The sequence below is a fragment of the Cricetulus griseus genome, chromosome 6 (genome assembly GCF_003668045.3).
Source record: "Cricetulus griseus strain 17A/GY chromosome 6, alternate assembly CriGri-PICRH-1.0, whole genome shotgun sequence".
In the NCBI taxonomy this organism is placed as follows: Eukaryota; Metazoa; Chordata; class Mammalia; order Rodentia; family Cricetidae; genus Cricetulus; species Cricetulus griseus.
In genome coordinates, this window is record NC_048599.1 from 12,068,735 (window position 1) to 12,089,257 (window position 20,523).

General features: G+C 47.8%; 1 protein-coding gene across 1 annotated transcript in view; it reads left to right on the forward strand.

Moving 5' to 3' along the window:
* The first annotated feature begins 9,295 nt into the window (after positions 1-9,295).
* The window catches only part of B4galt5 (beta-1,4-galactosyltransferase 5), a 51,641-nt gene continuing 40,413 nt past the window's right edge, over positions 9,296-20,523 (forward strand). The window contains 2 exon segments of the mRNA NM_001246778.1: positions 9,296-9,360; positions 9,362-9,411. Of these exon segments, the coding sequence (NP_001233707.1) occupies positions 9,296-9,360; positions 9,362-9,411 (115 nt within the window).

Below are 20,523 nucleotides of genomic sequence, written 5' to 3' on the forward strand. Positions count from 1 at the left end.
TGGTTCGAGTTCAGAAAAGCAGCATCGGGGGACTCCAACATAACACATTCTAACCCGTGACACATGGCAGAACTCCTTTCCCGTGCCATGTGCTTAGGGCAACAAGAAAAGACCCCTGACCCATGCATGCCACGTGCATGGGCAATGTGGGACAGAAAGAGATGCTTAAGAAACACATAACATAAATGACAGCACATTAGACAGCACAAACATTAGACAGGACAAACCGCGGCAAAGAAATGGTGCCCCAAACCAAAATTACAACCAAACCTTGGACTTTCATCCAGGGTGGAACCAAGGTTCTCGCAAGTCTGCTTACCCTATGGTTCAATTACAAATTCTGCGCAGATCAAATACAAATTACAAATTCTGCGCAGATCAAATCAAGCAACCCTCGGACTTTCATCCAGGGCAGGACTTCAGGGTCTTCCCCAGAAGTCCGAATTACAAATACAAATTCTGCGCAGATCAAATACAAATCATGGCACCAAACAAAACAGCAAGAGACAAAACAAGAAACATAGAACATTGAACATATACAAGTTTCGAGCTCGAATCATCTTACCTCCAAGATCGAATCCACTCAGGTGAAGGATGGTCGCAAATCCAGGACGAGCCCCCAAAATGTTAGACCCCCGAAAACTCAAGTATCCGGGGTCTCAGGCCAGGTTCGCGGTCACCCCAATCACCAGGCGGATTCGAGAGCTTGCTGCAAACTGCACGAGGCTTTATTGTAATTTAACGAACTAACCCCATGTTAGCTCGGGTCTTTCACCCACCCGCCATGGCAGACAGCTAGAAAAAGACGGCTCCAACGGGCTCCCAAAAGATCTTATAGGGCAGCGTAAGGGGAGTGTCTAGGGGTACGCACAGGCTCAGGATTGGTGTGCTTCCAGGCTTGGAGGGCTTGCCCTGTGTTGATTGGTCAACTGGTTGTTATGGCTCATAGGCCCTCCCAGGGTGGTTGCTATGCTCTCTACGTCATTGCTGTGCGCTTGTCCGTAAAGCACACCCAGGGTCGTAAAGCATAGCGCCACCAGCTAACTTCCGATTGGTTCCTTGTCACAAGACAGGCATCTGACCTCTAAGTGACTAAGGTTCCTTGTCACGAGACAGGCATCTGACCTCTACGTGACCAAGGCAGGTTTATGGCAAGCACGTGTTCGGCTGTAATGGCTGCCAAAAGGGAAGCCGGTTCCTTCACAACCATGGCTCCTTCTCTTGTTCCCAGTTCTGTGGTGTGACTGGTTCAATGCTCTCCCCAGAGACTCCTGGAGTGCCTACAGTTGTGAGGGAAAGCTGACACAGCTGTTATCCCTTCCTGAGCCAGTGACACTGTTTCCATGACACCTGTCACAGCACAATGCCTGTGGCTTCTACTTGTGGCCTTTCTTCAAACCAGATGGTGACATCTGAATTCTATCTCTTGAGAATCAGGATGGGCATAGCAGTGCCCTGCTCAGGAGGGGGCCCGCCAGCAGAGAGGGCAGCACCCTGCTCAGGAGGTCAGCAGAGAGAGCAGCACCCTGCTCAGGAAGAGGCCAGCAGAGAGAGCAGCACCCTGCTCAGGAAGAGGCCAGCAGAGAGAGCAGCACCCTGCTCAGGAGGTCAGCAGAGAGAGCAGAGCCCTGCTCAGGAGGAGGCCAGCAGAGAGGGCAGCACCCTGCTCAGGAGGTCAGGAGAGAGAGCAGCACCCTGCTCGGGAGGGGCCAGCACAGCAGCTGTTTCAGGCAGCTTGCATAGGAATCTTCCCATAGCAATTCTAGCAATTCACCAACTTGGAGCCATTTCAGGAGCTGCCCAGAGTCCTTGATTGGCTTTCAGGCCCCTTCCATATTCTATAAAGCATAAGAAAATCACTTCCCTTCATACGGCCCCTTTGATACATTGAACTGTATGAGGGCAGAGGCAAGTGGCTAGTTAGTCTAATACATTTCCCCCTAGACATTTTATTTGGTCATTGATTAATTTCAATTTTGTGTTTTCTCCTTTGGAATCAATATTGTTTGGATCTCAAGCATCTGTAGTTTTGTTTGTGTTGTTGTTATTTGTTTGTTTGACACAGGGTTTCACTACGTACCCTGGCTGGCCTGGAACTTGCTACATAGACCAACCAGGCCAACCTCAAACTCACAGAGACCCACCTGCCTCTACCTCTCTACCGCCTGAATGCTGGAATGAAAGGCATGTGCCACTCTGCCTTGACTAAGCATCTGCTTTTAATTCTTCTTTTTATGGCACTGGATTAAGATTAGGGCCTCGTGCATGCTAGGCACCGGTTCTGTCTCTTCAGTACATCCCAACTAGGTCTCAAGAATCTTTTCTGTTTATAATTTATTTAACTTTATTTTATGTGCATTGGTATGAAGGTATCAGATCCTCTGGAACTGGAATCACAGACAATTGAGAGCTGACAAGTGGGTGCTGGGAACTGAACCCTGGTCCTCTGGCAGAGCAGCCAGTGTTCTTAATTGCTGACTCATCTCTCCAGCCCCCTTTAAACCATGTTTTACCTGATGCATCTATTGGTGAAACTGCCTGGCCACTGGCTTTTCTTCATTGGGTCAGATCTGCCTAATTGGTCATAGCTCACAAACCCTTAGCGCTAGCCCAGATCCTTTCTGGGCAGCTCCAGGAGCTTTCAGAAGCCATCTCTGGGTGGCGCTATTTGCAGGGATTCCTTCTCTGCTTGGCAGAAACGAGGAATGCTTGCTGAATCCCTTCATGTGTGTAGAATGCTGGAATGTGGGCCGAGTTCCTGCCTACAGATCAAACATTGGGATATTTGAAGCATCATAGGCACTGTTGTATTGCTGTGAAGAGACAACATGATGAAAGCAACTCGTATCAGAGAAAGCATTTCATTGGGGTCTTGCTTACGGGTGCAGAGGTTAGTTCATTATCACCATGGTAGGGGGCATGGCAGCATGAAGACAGACACAGTGATGGAGAAGGAGCTGAGAGTTCTCCATCCAGATCATAGATAGGCAGTGGGAAGAAAGAGACTTGGGCCTGGTTTAGGCTTTTTTTTTTTTTTTTTTTTTTTTTTTTCAAGACAGGACTTCTCTGTGTAACAGTCCTGGCTGTCCTGGAACTCGATTTGTAGACCAGGTTAGACTTGAACTCACTTAGATCTGCCTGCCTCTGCCTCCCAAATGCTGGGATTAAAGGCATGAGTCACCAGTCCTGATTTAGGCTTTTGATTTAACTAAGTGTAGTCATTTAGAGTAAACAGCTTTATGAAATTAGACTCATTCTGAGTACAGGAAGCAAAGGTTGTAAATAAACTTGTATTGGCATACATGTATGTATTTTCGTTACATTCGCTCTGTGGCAGTTTTAGCTGAACTCAGTGATTGTGACAGAGATTATACAGCTTGTAAAACCAAAGTGTTTATTCTCTGCCCTATGAAGTTTGTCCCCACATGCTCTGGTGTGTGTGTGTCAGGGAAGGCAGGGAAGGCAGGGAGGGCAGGAAGGAGATCACCTGCAAATGTAGTTGTAATGTTTGGATTTTTTTTATTACTTTGTGTTATGACAGCAGACTCTGTTGAACTCATAGACCATTCACTCATTCATTCAGCCAACATTTACCAAACACTTAGGGTGTGCCTAGTGCTTGCTTAGGCACTTGGGAGCAAGGGTGGGAGAGACACATGGAGCAGAGCAACAGATCCATGTAGTTCATGAGAAGTCGGCGGTGTGAGCTCATGCAGGTCCCATAACCCTTCTACTCTTCAGTCCCTCCTCTGTAAATGAGGCTGACAAAAAATGCTCTCCTCCAGCTATTGCTGGATAGATTGAGCAAGGCGCTCATTAGTCATCAGGCTAGCTTCTACTCTCTCTCTCTTTTTAAAGCTAAGGTTTCTCCATGTAGCCCTGGCTGTCCTAGAGCTTGTTATGTTTGCTATGTAGACCTGACTGTCCTGGAACTCATATCTCCTGTCTCTTCTTCCCAAGTGCTGGAATTAAAGGTGAGTCCTACCATGCCCCTACTTCAGGGGTTTCTCTGTGTAGCCTTGGCTGTCTTGGAACTCACTCTGTAGAACTCATAGAGATTCGCCTGCCTCTGCCTCCCATGTGCTGGGATTGAAGGCCGGCTATTTTTATATTTTTGTTTTGTTTTGTTTTGAGACAGGGTTTCTCTGTGTAGCTTTGGAACCTGTCCTGGAACTAGCTCTTGTAGACCAGAGTGCTGGGATTAAAGGCAAGTGCCATCACCGCCCGGTTTATTTTTCTACTTTTTGAGACAGAGTTTCATATTGTCCTTCCTGGTATTGAATTCATTATATAGTTGAAGATGACCTTGAACTTCTGATCCTCTTTCATCCACCTCCCTAATGCTGGGATTATAGTGTGCACCACAGCAAACTATGTGAGTTCTCATTTATACGCTTAGACACTACTGCCTCAGAGAGTAAATCCTATCTGTGTGGCACTCTGAGGTGCCTGTAATTACCCTTCCTAGTGGGTTCTGTTAGTGTTTTAAATGTTTGAAGTCTCTGTTGGGCAATGGCTCTTCAACAAGCTACATCCCAGCCTTACCACAGGAGCAGCTCAGAGCTTCAACACAGGAGCAGCTCAGAGTTTCATTCAGTTGGTGAAAGACACTCCACTAACATTAGCTGAAAAAGGGGTTTAATAGTGAGACACAGATACTTACAGAACCATCAGGAAGAGAGGAAGTGGACCATGGCCAAACTACCATTGCCTCTGCTGTCACCACAGCTGAGGCCCTGTCACCCAGCACCCTCCAAACTTGAGACAAGAGAGCGTGGATAGCCTGTCTCACGCCTTTCCCATCTACCAGGAAGGGCTAGTCAGCTGCTAAGCTGGAGAAAGAGGCCTCTGAAAACCTCACTGACAGGACCTCATTTGCATGGCAGCCTGTGCTCAGATGCTGAGGCAGAAGGATTGCTGAGTTCACGACCAACCTGAGCTACATACACAGTGAGTTCCAAGAAAGCCTGGGCTGTGGAGTGAGACACTGTACCAGAAATCCAGAATAACAAAAGTACTTCATTCACGTTCCTTTCAGGGGAGTTGGGCAAACCATGGGAAACTTTGGAGTATCTTCTAGTTGAGGAGAAAAGAATGGAGCTTCAGAGCATCCATTCAAGAACTCTTAGGCCCAGCCAGGTGGTGTGATGCATGCCTCTAATCCCATCAGAGGCAGGTGGATCTCTGGGAGCTTGAGGCCAGCCTGGTCTATAGAGTGAGTTCCAGTACAGCCAGGGCTACACAAAGAAACCCTGTCTTCAAAAACAAAAACAAAAACCTCCTGGGCCCAGGGATTGGCTGAGGGTATAAAGGTACCTGCTGCCATGCCTGAGGACTTTGAGTTTGATCCCTCAGACCTGCATGGTAGAAGGAGAGCACCGATCCCACATGTTCTATGCCCCCCCCCAACATGTACATACGAATACACACACAGCAATAAAGTATTACAAAATAAATAGAATCCAGCACTTCAATTCTGAGACATTGCCTGGTGGGAAAGGTATTGGAACTGGGCCTTAGTGGATTCGGGGAAAGAGAACATAGATAGTCTTTCCAATCGCCATAAAAGGAACATTAAAGGGGGTGAAGGCCTGGGCACCAGACAAGGTCTGGCCAGTCAGCACACTCGGCTCCATTAGTGACTGACTCAGGAAGAGATGTGTGACACTTCAAGAAACAGCTCTGCCTTGGGCCTTGGGAGACAGCTCAGCAGTTAAGAGCACATTCTGCCCTTCCAGAAAACCCAGGTTCAGTTCCCAGCACCCACACGGTGGCTCGCAGCTGCCTGTAATTCTAGTTCCCAGAGGATTCAACACTCTCTCCTGACCTCCATGGACACTGCACACATGTGATGTATGGACATACATGCAGGTAAAAGACCCATACACATAAAATAAAAAATTTTAAATATTTGAAAAGCTACATTCACTTTTATGGGGGGTGTGCACGTTCGCCATGACAAGACACTGTGGATCTGAGGACAACTTACAGGAGTTAATTCTCTCCACCCACCATGTAGGACCTGAGTCATGTCTCTGTCCCAAGGATCAGAAGTTCAAGGTCACCCTTTACTACAAAGAGAGTTTCAGGCCAGCCTGGGCTACATGAGACCATTTCAACAGTGCTCCCCCTACACCCAAACAGAATAAGGTTTTTTTGTTTTTGTTTATATTTGTGTGTGCTTCCATGGCATGTGTGTATATATGTGTGTGTGCATGTGTGTCCATGTATGTGTGATTTCAATTCTGCATGTGTGTGTCTGCGTGTGTTCATTCCTGTGTGTGTGTGTGTGTGTGTGTGGTGCTGGGCACCCTGAGCTGGCTGGCTTGTGAGCTTCTGAGGATTCTTCAGTCTTCCCACAGGAGCACTGGCATCATAGACAAACACTTGGGCTTTGAATCCAGTTTTTTTGTGGGTTCTGGTGATTCAAGCCCAGGTCCTCATACTTGTACTGAAGCCCTGTTACCCATGTATTGCCCTTCTTAACCTTGTTCATTTTTGAAAGAGTCTTGTTATGTAACCCTGGCTGGTCTTGAACTCGTGGCAACCCTTTTGCCTCTGGACTGCCTGTAACTCCAGTTATAGAAGGATCTGATTTCCTCTTGTGGCCTCAGCAGGCGCCTGCAGTCATGAGCACATACCACCCCCCTCCACATACAAATAATTAGAGTAAGATAAATCTTTTCAAAAAAGAATGAAAAAACAGGCTGCAGTATAGCATAATCCTGATCAGTTAGGATAGACAGGCCAGGTAAACAAGAGCCCTGGACTGTTTCTGAAGTGCTGGGATTACAGGCTGGTGCCACCCTGGGGTTTTGCCAGCTCTCAAAGCTGCTGGCCTAAGTGCTAACCTTCCTTTTCACTTTGAGTTTCGTTTCCGTTGAAAGGGGATGGTTGACCACAGGGAACCTCCCAGCCAACTAAACTTAGCATACATGGGCTTACATGGGCTGGAGAAAACTCCAGGACCTGCCTGTCTTTAAACGCTTTGATTTTCTCTGCCTTCAGAGTTTGAATTGAGATAATCCCGCCCAGAGATGCTATCTTACTTTAACTGTTTATGAATTCATTGTGCAATGGCCTTCTCTGGGCTGGCATCTGGAACCTTCAGGAGAGCTTGAGGGAAGAACAGGACACCTTGCTACTTGTCAGTTTTTTCTTTGACACAGGTCTCATGTAACCCATGCTGCCCTTGGATTCACTATGTTAAGACGAGGAATGGTTCAAATTGCTTAAGCACCTAGTACGGGCTGGACACTTTACAGAGACCCTGCCCTGAATCCTCGTGGAGGAGGAGGGAAGGAGGAACGGGGGAGCTTCTGATTTACAGATAGAGAATCAGAGGCAACTTGTCAGAATGAAGTAAAAGAAAGGAAGAGGCCAGATCTCGAGGATCCTGTTGAGCCATGGCTATGGCCTTTACCAAGACCATATGCTTTAGCCAGAAAAACCCTATCTCACCCCTTCCAAACCCACCTTGACCTTCTGTGTGAGTTTCACTTTTACTTTACATATTCTGTGTGTGTGTGTACACAAGTGTGGAGGTCAGCCCAATGTGTCACCATGACTGGTTCCTCTCATTGAGGGTTCTGAGGCATCCTGCTTGAGCTCACTTATTTCATGTGGAGCCTGCTCTGTGCTCTGGGACTTCAAGAAGTAGCTATCTGGTCTTAGCAGGCACTCTGCATACCTCTGCTGCTCTTATGGGTCCCGGGCTCTGAGCTAGCTGCACAGACACAGCAGAAAATGAAACAAAATCCCTGTTCTTGTGGAGCTCTGATCTGGGAAACCAAAAGGAATACATAAACGAAAGCATGGTTTCAGAGATGATGGGAAAGCCAGGGCTCAGAAGAACATACATGACAGTGCAGAATGAGAAGCAGGGTTAGTGGTCAAGGGCCTGCAGTGGTGACAGGCCACTTTTGATTTGAGCCCTTGCTGCGCAACTTGGATGACTTGCTTCTCTCTTTGCGGAAACTTCCGTTTTCTCATGTGTGCAACAAGAAAAAAAAAAAAAAACCCACAAAAAAACAAAAAACCCAAAAACCTAATTACCTAAGGACTCAGAGTGGGTTAATGGATAAGAAATCCTGTCTCTCAGAGTCTTTACACTGACAGTTGTCACCATTGTTCTGTCCTGTAGCATGTGTGTGACCTTGTTTGGATCTTTCCTTTCTTCCCGGCATTTTATCTGTGCCGGCCTTGGTGGGGCTTCTCTTTCTCCATCTTATTCTACAGATGACAGGTTCTCACTCTTGTGTTCATGCTACCTATGGGGGGAGGCTTTTTTCGACAAAAAGCATTCCCATGTTCAGTTGTCTTCAGATCTCTTAGCATCATCTGCTATTACCGAGTTCTGTTTTCTCCTCCACATGAATGCAGGCTCCTAGAAGACAGATTTTTATCTTTTTTTGCCCTGTGAAGCATCCCCAGCCCAGGCGCTGGCACTTTATCATGAATGGTGACCGGAATGAATGGATGAGCGAGGGCGAACACCAGTGCCCGGGCCTCGGCATCCTCTCTTTCCTGCGGAAGCGGGCTGCCTGGTGGCCCAGACGCTGCCCACCTCCCCTCGGCCCTCGGGCTGGGTGCATGCTCCCGGAACCAACGCGTACTCTAGGACTAGCGAGATGCTTCCTGCCAGCATGGGCGGCGGCCGCGCGAGGGTCTTGCGCTAGAGTGCAGGCGCGCGGTCTCCTGCTTGCCCCGCCCTCACCTTCAGGCCCCGCCCCACTGCCTCGGGCCACGCCCTTCTCTCCTCCCCGTCAGGCCTCAGGCCCAGTCTGCGCCGAAATGCTTCTTAGGCTCGCGGCGACGCTCGTGTTCCTCAGACCCCGCCCTTATCCCCCCACCCCGTCAGACCTCAAGCCGGGTCCCTGCCGCTGTGGTCCTCAGGCTCGCGGCGGCGCCCTTAGCATCAGGCCCCGCCCAGGTCCCGCCCCCACCGTAGGCTCCGCCCTTCTCCCGCCCCCGTCAGGCCTGCCTCAGGCCTGGTTCCCCCTGCTGCTCGCTCCTCAGGCTGTGGGCCTTGCTCCCGCCTCCCCGGGCACCAGACCCCGCCTCTCGCCCCGCCCCTCCCGCCCTGCCCCGCCCCGCCCGCCCCGCCCCCGCCGCTGCGCTCCTCTGGCCGCCGGCCCCCCTCCCGCCTCATGTGGCCCGGCCCGCGGCGGCGGCGGCTGAAAGCGGCGAGGCGGCGCGCGCGCGAAGCCCGGAAGGCGGCGGCCGAGGCCCAGGCGGCGGACCGGAGCGGCGGGAGCGGGGCCCGGGCCAGCCCTCGAGCGGCCGCCGGCTCAGCATGCGCGCCCGCCGGGGGCTGCTGCGGCTGCCGCGCCGCTCGCTGCTCGCCGCGCTCTTCTTTTTTCTCGCTGTCGTCTTCGCTGCTCTACTTCGTCTATGTGGCGCCCGGCATAGGTAGGAAGGCGCCCCGCGGCCACCCCACGCCCTTCCCGCCGCGGCCGCGCCGCCGCCCCGGCCGGCCCCGCGCTCCGTGACTCGCCGTTTCCTGCCGCGCCGCCCCGCAGCTCGCCGCACGCGCGGCCTCCTCCCTGACGCAGCGCCCGCGCCCCCGCGGCCGCGCGTTGCCGCTGCCCAGACCCGGCGGGGCTGCGGGCTGCGCGCCCCTTTCCCCTCCCCCTCCCCTTCCCCGAGCCCGCGCTCGCCCGCTGCTCGCCCGCGGCTCGCCCGCGCCTCCTCGTAGCGGACCGGACCCGCTCTGGGCACCGATGGGAAGTTTGAATTGGCCCTGGAGGAGGTGCTGTGTGACAGGGGCCTTGGGGAACCGGTGCCAGGTGGAAGGGAGGGGGCGCCCAGAGAAGAAACGGAATGGGTAGCGAGCGAGTCTTCTCCAAGGCCCGCCCTTTAGAGGGGGAGACGGCCTGGGGAGAAAACTAGCCTTTCCCGGAATAGAAGGGGCGCTGATGAGAAGGCAAAGGTAGCGCTTTGAGGGTTAAGGGTAGAGGACACCGAGGTCAGATGTCCTGTGTGACCTTGGGCCCTCAGCTTCTCTCCTCTGTGAAATGGGGGCATGAATCCCATCCTCATCAGGTTTTAAAGAATAGCGGTCCATAAGTGCCCCTTTAAGCTTTTATCGCCATAGCGGATGCCCAGTGTCTTGGAAATAAAAAAAAAAAATCTTCTGTTACAGGTAGTTTGGGGAGGCAGGAGGGAAAAGGTCTAAGGAATGCGACTTGTCTGCCTTAGTGTGGTCTTGGAGTTCTAGAGGAAACTTCAGCCCATGGTGAAAAATGAGAAGATGCTGTTGGGGGTGGGGCCGATAGCGAGAATTCTGGATGGTTGAGATGGGTGCCGCTGTGGGGAAGTGCCTTTGAGATCGCAGTAGTAAATGCTGCTGTTCCCTGTTGACCTGGCAACTCTGAACTGGCAGAGAAATTTCCAGAGAGAGAGTGGGAGGTTCTCTACTGATTATTTTTTTAAAGCTTGTTTCACTTGATGGTTAAATGTTGGTGTTTCACGCTGTCAGCCTTATCTGGGAACATGGAAAAGCCAACATGAGATTGTCATGACTGACTTGGTGAGCAGCGTCCCACTAGGGATGTATAATTATTGTGGCTTGTTAGGCTTGCTAAGTAAAAGGACAGGAATTCTGGCTGAACAAGAATAGATAACTAATTAGTGGAATTAATTGAGAAGAGAGCTCATTAGCGAATAGGATATTAGATTCTCATAAAATGTGTGTGAATTGATGGGTTTAAATCTAGAGGCATCTTCCAGCCAGATCCTTTTTTTTGTCCTTTCATGAAAGTGACAGGTGTTTCTGGTCTGTGTCTATGTATCCCATGTATTTCCATGGTGATCACCCTTTTGATAAGAAAGGGTAGAAACCAGACTCTCCAACAAAAATTAAACTTACTGACTTCAGACTCCTCAATGGTACATTTTAGGTCGATGGATCCCCAGTGCCACCACCACACTTAGAATCCCAAATCCTGTGTCACTGCAAGATGGAGCACTTGGGATTTCATTGGTAGCTTCTTAGAAGTAAGCAAGAGAGCAAATTTATTGTGGATTCATAGTGTGTTGGTAGAGAATAGGGACAGCAGGACTGGGCTGTGACTGGGTGTTAGAGTGGCGTTTAATAGTGTGCAAGGTCCTGGGTTTGATGCCTAGCACTGTAAACAAGAAGAGGGGCTAGAGAGATGGAGTGAAAAGAAGGGAATCTTAGGAATACATAACCACAGTTATATTTAGCTATTTGGCTGTTTTTAGAAAAAGATTTGTATTTTATATGTCTTGCTTGTATGCACGGCTGTGTACCACATGTGTGCAATGCTTATGAAGACCAGAGGAGGGAGTAGGATCCCCTGGATCTGGAGTTACAGATGCTTATGAGCCACCATGCTGGTGCTAGGAACCAAGCCTGGTTCTTTCCAAGAGCAACAAGTATTGCTCTTTGCTGACCCATCTCATCATCACCTTCCATGCCTTCCTGGTTAATGAACTTCATTTTTCAAATGTCCAGCTTTTAACTGTGCGGTGGTAAATCTTTCCCAAAGGTTGAGGCAGTCTAGAGAATGTCAGGGTTTATGTGTCTTCAGATATAAAAATCTTATTTGAGTTGGTTATAAAAATGAGTTTAAGCCGTGTATTGTGGCACATGCCTTTAATCCTAGCACTTAGGAGGCTGAAGTAAGAGGATCTCAGTGAGTCTGAGGCCAGCCTGGTCTACATAGTGAGGCAATAGTAAGTTCTAGGACAGCTGGGGCTACAATAGACCCTGTCTCAAAAAACTTAAAAAACTTAAAGAAAAAAAAAAAAAGAGAGAGCTTAGAGGGTTGGAGAGATGGCTTAGTGGTTAAGAGCACTGGTTGGTCCAGAGGATCTGAGGTCAATTCCCAGCAGATACATGACAGCTCACAACCATCTGTTGTAGTGAGAGATCCAACTAGCCACACCTGTGGCACTGACCATGCCCATTTGAGCGTGGTCACAGGTGTGTATGTGAGCCTGTGGGATTTGGTCTGGGGTTCAGGACAGGCTTGAGCTCTCTTGGTTCCAGTCTCTCCCGCCCTGCACCCTCCTGTCCTTTGGTTCGATTTGTAGTTGTTGTGACAGTGTACTCCAGGGCTAAGAGACCTCACCATTCCCAGAGTGTATCACAACTTAGTGAGACCCTATATCCCAAATGAACTAGAAACTGGATAAGATGACTCAGAAGTTAGAACATTTGCTACCCTTCCAGAGGACCTGATTTTGATTCAGAGCACCTACCTGGGGAGGCTCAAACTACTTGTAACATTCTTTAGGGGCTCTCAAGTCCTCTTCTGACCTTTTTAGGTACCTTTACATGCACAGGCATACATGTGCATGCTCTCTCTCTCTCTCTGTCTCTCTCTCTCTCTCTCACACACACACACACACACACATATACACACACACTGATACACATCTACACGCAAATAAAAAGAATAAATAAATTAAAAAAACCCCAGGACTATAACTCAGCATTAATCTAGCATGTGTGAGGCCCTGGCTTCAATCCTCATTTTAGGGGCTGAGAGTTGACAAAGAGGAAGGGGAGGAGGTATTTGAGATGTGAGCTACCCTTCTTGAAGCCGTTCCTTCTCCACAGCCTGAGGAATGTTTCTTTCTCATCACTTTACCTGCAGTGTTGACATACCCTCTTTTCTGGAGAAAACTTTGATCTTATTTATGACCCTCTGACTAGAGGAATTCAGAGCTCAGTCCTTCCAGCCTGACCAGGTCTTTAAAGGGAGAATGGGCCTGAGCTGCTGATGGATGCCAGTATTGAGTGCTGATCTGAAGACATCTTAATAACTATGGTCCCCTCATCTGCCATCATTACACCAGGAACCCTTTGAGAGCCGTGCTACATGTGGTTAAGGCTAACTGAGCATTCTACTGAAATTTTACTATGTGAAGTTCTGTTTTGCCATTTCAACCAATTTTTCTCTGCTTTCTTTGACGGCTGGAGAAAGGAAGTGGGGAATGGTTTTCCCATTTTGGTCTGCTTAGTCCCGTGGAGAGTTTGATTTGTGGCTAGTGTTTGAAAGACAAGAAAGAACCCGTTGTTCAGATATCCCTCCTGATTTGACCAAATAACTTTGAGGAAGTACTTCATTTGGTTTCACTCATTTGGGGTGTGTGTGTGTGTGTGTGTGTGTGTGTGTATGTGAGAGAGAGAGAGAGAGAGAGAGAGAGAGAGAGAGAGAGAGAGAGAGAGAGAGAGAGATATTGAGGGCTCAGTGAGTAAAGCTCATGACCTGGGTTTGATCCCATGTGGTGGAAGGAGCTCTGAGTTTTATAATCTCCCCATGGCATCAAATAAATAAATTTAATAAAAATTAGGGTGATCAAGACAGGACAGGTTTTTATTCACTCCAGCTTAGGCAAGCCTTAAACCTTCAATTCTTCTGCCTGTGCCCTTTGAGTATCTGGGATTACAGATACTTTGTGATACCTATATACATACATACATAATCTTGCTGGGTGGTGGTGGCACACGCCTTTAATCCCAGCACTCATGAGGTAGAGGCAGGTGGATCTCTGAGTCAAGCCTTGGAGTGGTATCTTGTTCTGCCAGTGGACTTGGAATGGCTATCTCCAAAGAGAGTTCCTGTACAGCCAGGACTACACAGAAAAACCCTGTCACCAAAAAACAAAACAAACAAAAAAAATTATACCTCAGTCAAACTAATGAATGATTTAGTACATGGAATGCCAGTAGTTTGTTGACATTATAAAAAAATACTGGATTCTAAAAAAAAAGGTTAAAGAGAAAGTACATGTTTTACATAATCAAATAGAGGGTTTTTTCTAATAAATGTTGGAAATGTTCAGATTTCCTTCAGTCTGTTATGGCAGGAAAAGCCTTTTGTTGTTACTGTCCTCAGAATGCCTTCTGAATGTCTCCATCACTTGACACACGGGATTTTCTCGAGGAATTACAGTGGGGGTATATAGATTATTTTGCTTTAGAAAATTAAAGTACCTGTTAAGGTACTTTCTTTCTCCCTCTGTGCTCCTTCCCCAACTTGGGCTCACAGATTGTGTTCTGTTGGGACATTGTCTCATGTAGCCTAGGCTGGCCTTAGACTTGCCCTGTGGCCAAGGATGAACTGAACTTCTGATCCTTGTTCCTCCACCTCCCAAGTTCTGGACAGATGTCTTGAATATGGCAGTGCCCTGTATCCCTTCTTAGGAGGAATCTGTATCTGGAGGGCAGGCTAGATTACAGAAGGAACAGTTCCCCTGCTGTCAGGGTGTGGCCATGTTATTTTGTCCTTTGCAGAGTTCTTGCTGTCTAAGAAAGAAGGTTTTTAGATTTTGAGTGAGCTGGTCTTTGGCAGTGAGAAAGGTGGGTCTGCTTCTCATGCCTGACTGGTCAGGATCATGACAGCCAGGAGAAAGGGGGCTCTCTTGCCATGGATTTCTGGAGTTCTTTGGGAGAGTGACAATCCATAGCCACAATGGCCAAGATGCTACTGACTCATCTGGTCCCCTTGATTGGGCTTTGTGACTGTTAAAGGGAAGGGACTTAGAATCAGTCAAAGGAAACCAGTGAGGAATGGAAAGCTGCTGAGGTCTATCAGGGATAGCAGGAGTAGAGGTGAGGCTAAGTAGATAAGGACTAATCAGAAGCCCGACAGCAGGTGGGCGTGGGCAGAGAGGAGGCCTTCAGTCAGTCAAGAGCTATTGGGGAAGTCACAGTCATTCCTCAGGTTCCAGGACCCACCTTTGACCTTATTTTGTTTTTTGTAGACAAAAGGAATTAAGAAAATGGCTCCATAAGTTGGCATTTGCATGTCTGTCTTGTCCCCAGATGTGGTCAGTTCTGAGTACAACTTTCATTTCAAAGATGGCATATCAGCCAGACTGAGCCATTCACTTGCCTGCCCAGAGTTAAGAACTATGATGTCTCAGGGGCACACCTGCTATACAGATGATGGCAAGATCAGTTGCAAGAAACACATCGAAATGGAAGACAGTATGTCCTGAAGGGCCAAGTCAATCTGTCACCAGCTGACCTAGGTAGGTAGAGAGGCTTTGTTCATTTAGTCAGCAGGTCACTTTGTGGTATCCATCTTTCAGACGTGGGATAGCTTAGAAGTGGGGAGGGCAGAGTATTTCTACCCTTGTGGTCCTTCTAGGGGAAGGTTTTGTGTTTCTATTCTGATGAGGATGGATACAAGTGGGAGAATTTTAAGATCTTGGGGTCAACCAGAGAGCCTGGTTAAAAACTGAATAATACTGTCACTCATTGGTCTGTGGATGGGGGTTGTGGTGCTGGAGGACCAGGACATGCAGTAGCCCTGGAGTAGGAGGGTGTAAGGAGCTGGTAGGAGATGAGTGGGACCTGCAGGCCCAGCTGTGGAGGACTGGGCCTTAGTTGAGGTGGCAGCTGTACCTCTGTTCCAGTCAGCCCTGACTTTGAGGGCTCTTTGTTCTCCCTTTCCCTGCCTGTCCATAGAGGAGACTGCCTCTCTATGTGCTTGTCAGAATTATATTGGAATATGGGTATAAAAGGGCTTGGCATAGAGCCGGGCCCCAAACCCTTTAAGTTTGCCACTATTCCTGACTCAGATTGCCACTGCTCTCAAGTGCATTGAGATGGAGCACCATTCACACTGTGATGCAGAACTTGCTGCGTCTTCTTCCCTGTGGACCGAATAAGCTGGACTATACAACAGAGTCACTTTATGATCTGAGGTTGCATGTACTAGACCCGTTTGCCCTTTTCTGTGTTACTAGGGAGAGAGCCCAGGGTCTCACATATCTTAGGCAAGCTCTGGACACAAGAGCTCGACCTACCCCCAAGAACTCCTATTCCCCGGGAAAACTCTGCTGCTGCAAGTTTGGGGAAGGGTTTGTGTGTGGTTCCCATGCTTTTCGAGGTGCTGTTGCTTGAGGACATTGGCCTGGCATCCAGGCCTTGGGATCTACACTGAAGTCTGTGACAGACAGAATCTGTCTTGTGTCAGGTAGAAAAGAACTACAAAGGATGGTCTGGGTGTCTCTGGGATGTTGTCTGTCTTGTTCTCATCTTTTGTCCTGGGGCCATCTTTAAATTTTAATGTGCAGAGAGGTGTCTTGCTTTTTTTCCAGCCCCTCATCCAACTTGTCAGCAGCAGGGTGGGTGGGCCCTTTGCACTTTTCCTCCAGTCCCTGCAGAGTGGATGAGAAGTGAAAAGAGGATTGCCTTTTGACCCACGGCTTTTATATGGTTCCTTTGTGTGAGGAGCATTCAAATGGGATCCTCCCATGAATTCAGTTTCCCCTTAAATAATTCAGAGAGCTGGCCCTTCTCAAATTCCCTGCTTTTCCTCCTTCCCTTTGTTAGCTTTCTCCTGGTGACACTGACACTGCCTGTGGAAGGAGACTGGACATTGTTCCCAGGTGCCTTAGTTACCTGCATCAGTTAGGAATAGCTCTTTGAGGTAGGGAGTGGCCTAATTACAGAGATGAGCTGTGCAATGGAGTAGCCACGACTGTGGGTGTGGAGTAGTGAAAAACCAAGTATAGAATTGGGCTGTAAATCAATCTCTGTATGCAAGTGGGCACAGTTCTTTGTTATTTTTAATAAAAAGTTGAAGACACTGTAATAAATACCAGTATGCAGAACTTATTTTCACCCTCTAGGTATTCTGAACACTGTAATTTATAGGCATTTAAACCTCTTGCTTAATTCTGTGTCTAGTAAAGTGGGAACTTGGAAAAATGAGAAAAGAGAAAATGTATTTTTTCCCCTCAGAACTGTTGATTGTGAGGGTTTTGCTATTTATTTATTTATTTTGAGACAGCACTATGTAGACCAGGCTGGCCTTGAACTCAGAGATTCACTTGGTGTCTGCTTCCTGATTTCTGGGACTAAAGGTGACAATTTCATGTAGCTCAAGTTGGCCTCAAGTTTGTTTGCTTGGGAGAGTATGACCTTGGGCTCCTGCCTGTTACTCCCTAGCAGGTATGTGACACCATGTCTGACCCAGAGCTCCGTGTGCTACACAAGCACTGTACAAATGGACTACAGTACCCTCTCCCTTTTGACTGATTTTTACATTGGGGTGGGGTTCCCTTCCTTTGGTGATCAGGCTGGCCTTGAACTCCAGATCCTCCTGTCTTTGCAGGGATTACAGCTGTGAGCCACTGTATCCAGTTCATACTGGAGCTGGTTCTCTTGGGCAGTAAGGACAGAGCCTGTGTGGATCATAAACTAGTTATGGAACACTGGTGACCCCTCCCTTGGGTGGACATAACTGAGGAATTGTGGTCTCTTTCCTGTTTCATCACCTGATGTGCTGCTCAGAGATGTTCAAGAAAAGATGACCTCAGGCTCCGTCTGATTACCACCATAAAAGCTATAAAAGACCACTGGGCAGGGCAGCTGGACAGTGTGGAGCCCTTCCCACACTTGGGAATTCTTTCTCACGTTTCTTTAATAAAACTGTCATTCATTCTGCTCAGTGTTTCAGTTTCCTCATTCTTGGACATGAGACAACAAGCATCTTAGCTTCCCGAGTTAAGCCCACCAAGAGAAAGGCTGCATCTCATGAAAACAGCCACATCAAGCTGAGGGATTCTACTTTTATGCCTTTATACACAAAGCCTGAAGTGTTAGTGCTCAGTTTATATTTGGATTAGTGAACCATTTGTGATGGCACAAAATAATATTTTCCTACACTTCTGCCATATTTGTGTTAGTTAAACCTCTGTTGTCATTCAGAAGAATGACAGAATTGTTGCTTTTAGGGAGACTGACTTGTTCAATTGCAATTCTGGGGGTATCTGATTTTGCACATAGGTAGGGTTCCACCATCCCATTATATCCATAGCCCTTGGAATATTCTCAAATAAAGTATTTGGATGGACAACTTTTTTAAAAGATTTATTTGTATGTATGTATGTATGTTGTGTGTGAGAGAGTGCCCAGGGAGGTCAGGTCAGACATTCCTGAGTCACCTGGTGTAGGTGCTGGGAACCCAACTCGAGTCCTCTGATAGAGCAATGCTTGTTCTTAACCACTGAGCCAGCTCTTCAGTTCCTGGATCAGAACCTTAGAGGAATTCTACACCTTTTTTTATTTGACTTACTAAAGGTTTCTGTCTGAGGAAGTCAAACCAGACAGACCAGAAATGACAGGCTAACCCCCTCCTCTATCACATCCAGGGTCTTACCAAACCGTGCCATAGTAGGTTCAGAGCCAGGCTAGGCTGTAAGAAAAGGCATGTGGTATGAATGAATTGGCATCTCATTCTAGTTTCAGTTTTCATTTTCCTGTTGGTGTTCAGCATCTTCTGTGATGATTGGCTACCTGTGTAATAGCTGGAATAATATTAAACCCTTATCAGATGTTAAGATTTTTATATATTTACCTTTACTCTTTGGCTTATCATTGTCATTTTCCTAATAGTGTGTTTTGAGGCACAAAAGAAAATAATTTAGTTTTATTTTCAATGCTAGGACTTAAGTCTAGAGCCTATCTGAATGGTGACTTCCACGGATTAATCTGAGCACTCAAGGCTGAGGCAGAATTGCTTCAGTTTCAAGACCAGAGTGAAAAAACTGGGCTATAGAGTAAGACCCAGTTTCAAAAAAAAGCAGCTAAGTGGGAGAAACCCTCATCTACTTTTATTGCCCTGTCAATGCTGACATGTTCGCTTTTTGCCTTAGGTCTGAGATGGCTAGTGGGTTTTGAAAGGGCCAGTCTGGCCTTGAACTCAAGATCCACCTGCCTCTGCCTCCCAAGTTCTGGGATTAAAAGTGTGTGCCACCACTGCTTGACATATTCTTAGCTGTTTTAAGGCATGGGTTTTATGAAGCCCAGACTTGCCTCAAGCTGGTAGCAGTCCTCCTGCTTCAGTTTCTCTCAGTGCTGGGATTGCAGGCCTGCTCTCTGTGATGGCTGATTTCAGATTGTTTTTAAAAGGTTCATCTGTTTGCCAAACCTGAAATACTCCATCAAGTGTTTTAAGTGTTGGGAGCATCTTGTGACTGATTCTGATGAACATGGCCAAGCCATATTATTCATGTTTCCTATTTACTGATTGTTTTGTTAAGTAGGGCTGAAAAATAACTCAGCATATTAACATTGTCTGCTTGTAAATGCTGTTCTCTAATAATTCGTGCAAGACAAGATTACTACATTTTTATGTGAGAGACAGTACAGTTTCTGGGTTAAACAAATAGAATGAAATTTGGAAAATGTAGATCTATTACCTGTGTCTGCCTGTATTTTCCAAATACTAAGTTCTTTAACCCTGAGCCACCTCTCTAGCCCTAAGTTTTACTTTTTTATTTATGTGTATGTGTCTGAGTGTGTTTGTAGAGGTAAGGAGAGCAAGTCACTCCCTGGAGCTGGAGTTACTAGCAATTGTAAAGCTGTTCCACATGGGTTGTGGGAACTGAACTCAGGTTCTCTGGAGAAGCAGTGGGTACCCTTACCCACTGAGCCATCCTCCAGATTCTGAAGTCCGTACATAAAAGAGTGTCATGGCAGCACACCCCTATAATCCCAGTACTTGGGAGGCAGAGGGTTCAAGTGAGACCATATCAGTGTGACACTTAGTAGGTGCTCACAAAGCGTTTGTTCTGCCAGTACCTTTCCAGCACAGGCCACCTCAGGACTGTTTCCATGGCAGCAGCTCTGTGCTGCTGGCCCCAGGCCTCTCTGGGCCTTGATGCTCTTGGCCACTGCTATATCCATCCCTGGCTCCCAGACGACCAGATGCTCAGGAAGGACTTGTTAAGTGTTGGGCACTGAAGGTGGACAGATGTGAGGTTCTGAGCATTCCCTGTTGCTGGAGTATGTTGATGCTCTCACTGTTAGTAAACCTTCAAGGCAAAGAACTCACATAACACAGTTGTAAATTCATCATGCCCACTGAAGTCAGATGCTTGCTGGCTATCTGAGCGACAGGTCTGTGGGCTGTTGACAAGTGAGGGAGAATCCAAAAGCCCCCAATTTATGACTCAAGATGGGTTCTAACCATGCTTTCAAATGTAGTAAACATAGAGTATATACAGTGTGTGAAGGCTGTGATGTTGCACACCACAAGTGAATGCAGTGTTGCTTTGTTTCAACCTTAACATAGAGTCTGTGAGGTAAAATAATCAATAAACATAAGGACACAGTCCACCCTGACTTGGAGTACAGGCTGCTGTGGGCGTTGTTTCTAGTTTTAATTAGAGGAACACTTAGGTTGATGTTTTCTGTAGGGAGACACTGTAGCCCCGCCTCCTAGTAGCCCAGACAGGTGTGCCGGGACATGCCCGTGAGGGCGTGGTGAGGAGAAGTCTAAGGTGACTCGGGAACGGTTCTTAAGGGACAGCGCACACGTGGAGACCCTCTTCTCCCTTCTCCCTTCTCTCTGGCCTGGCTGCCTTGCTGCCCCTGGCACGCTTTGGCTTGCCCTTGGCTGGTGTTATATGAATAAAGAAAACCTTAGCCATACGGACTGCTGATTGATCTCTTCAGTTTTCCATGTTCTATGTTTCCAGGCTTTGTCTTTGGGACTCCCACATGCTGCCTGTCATCCCTCTTGATTTTTA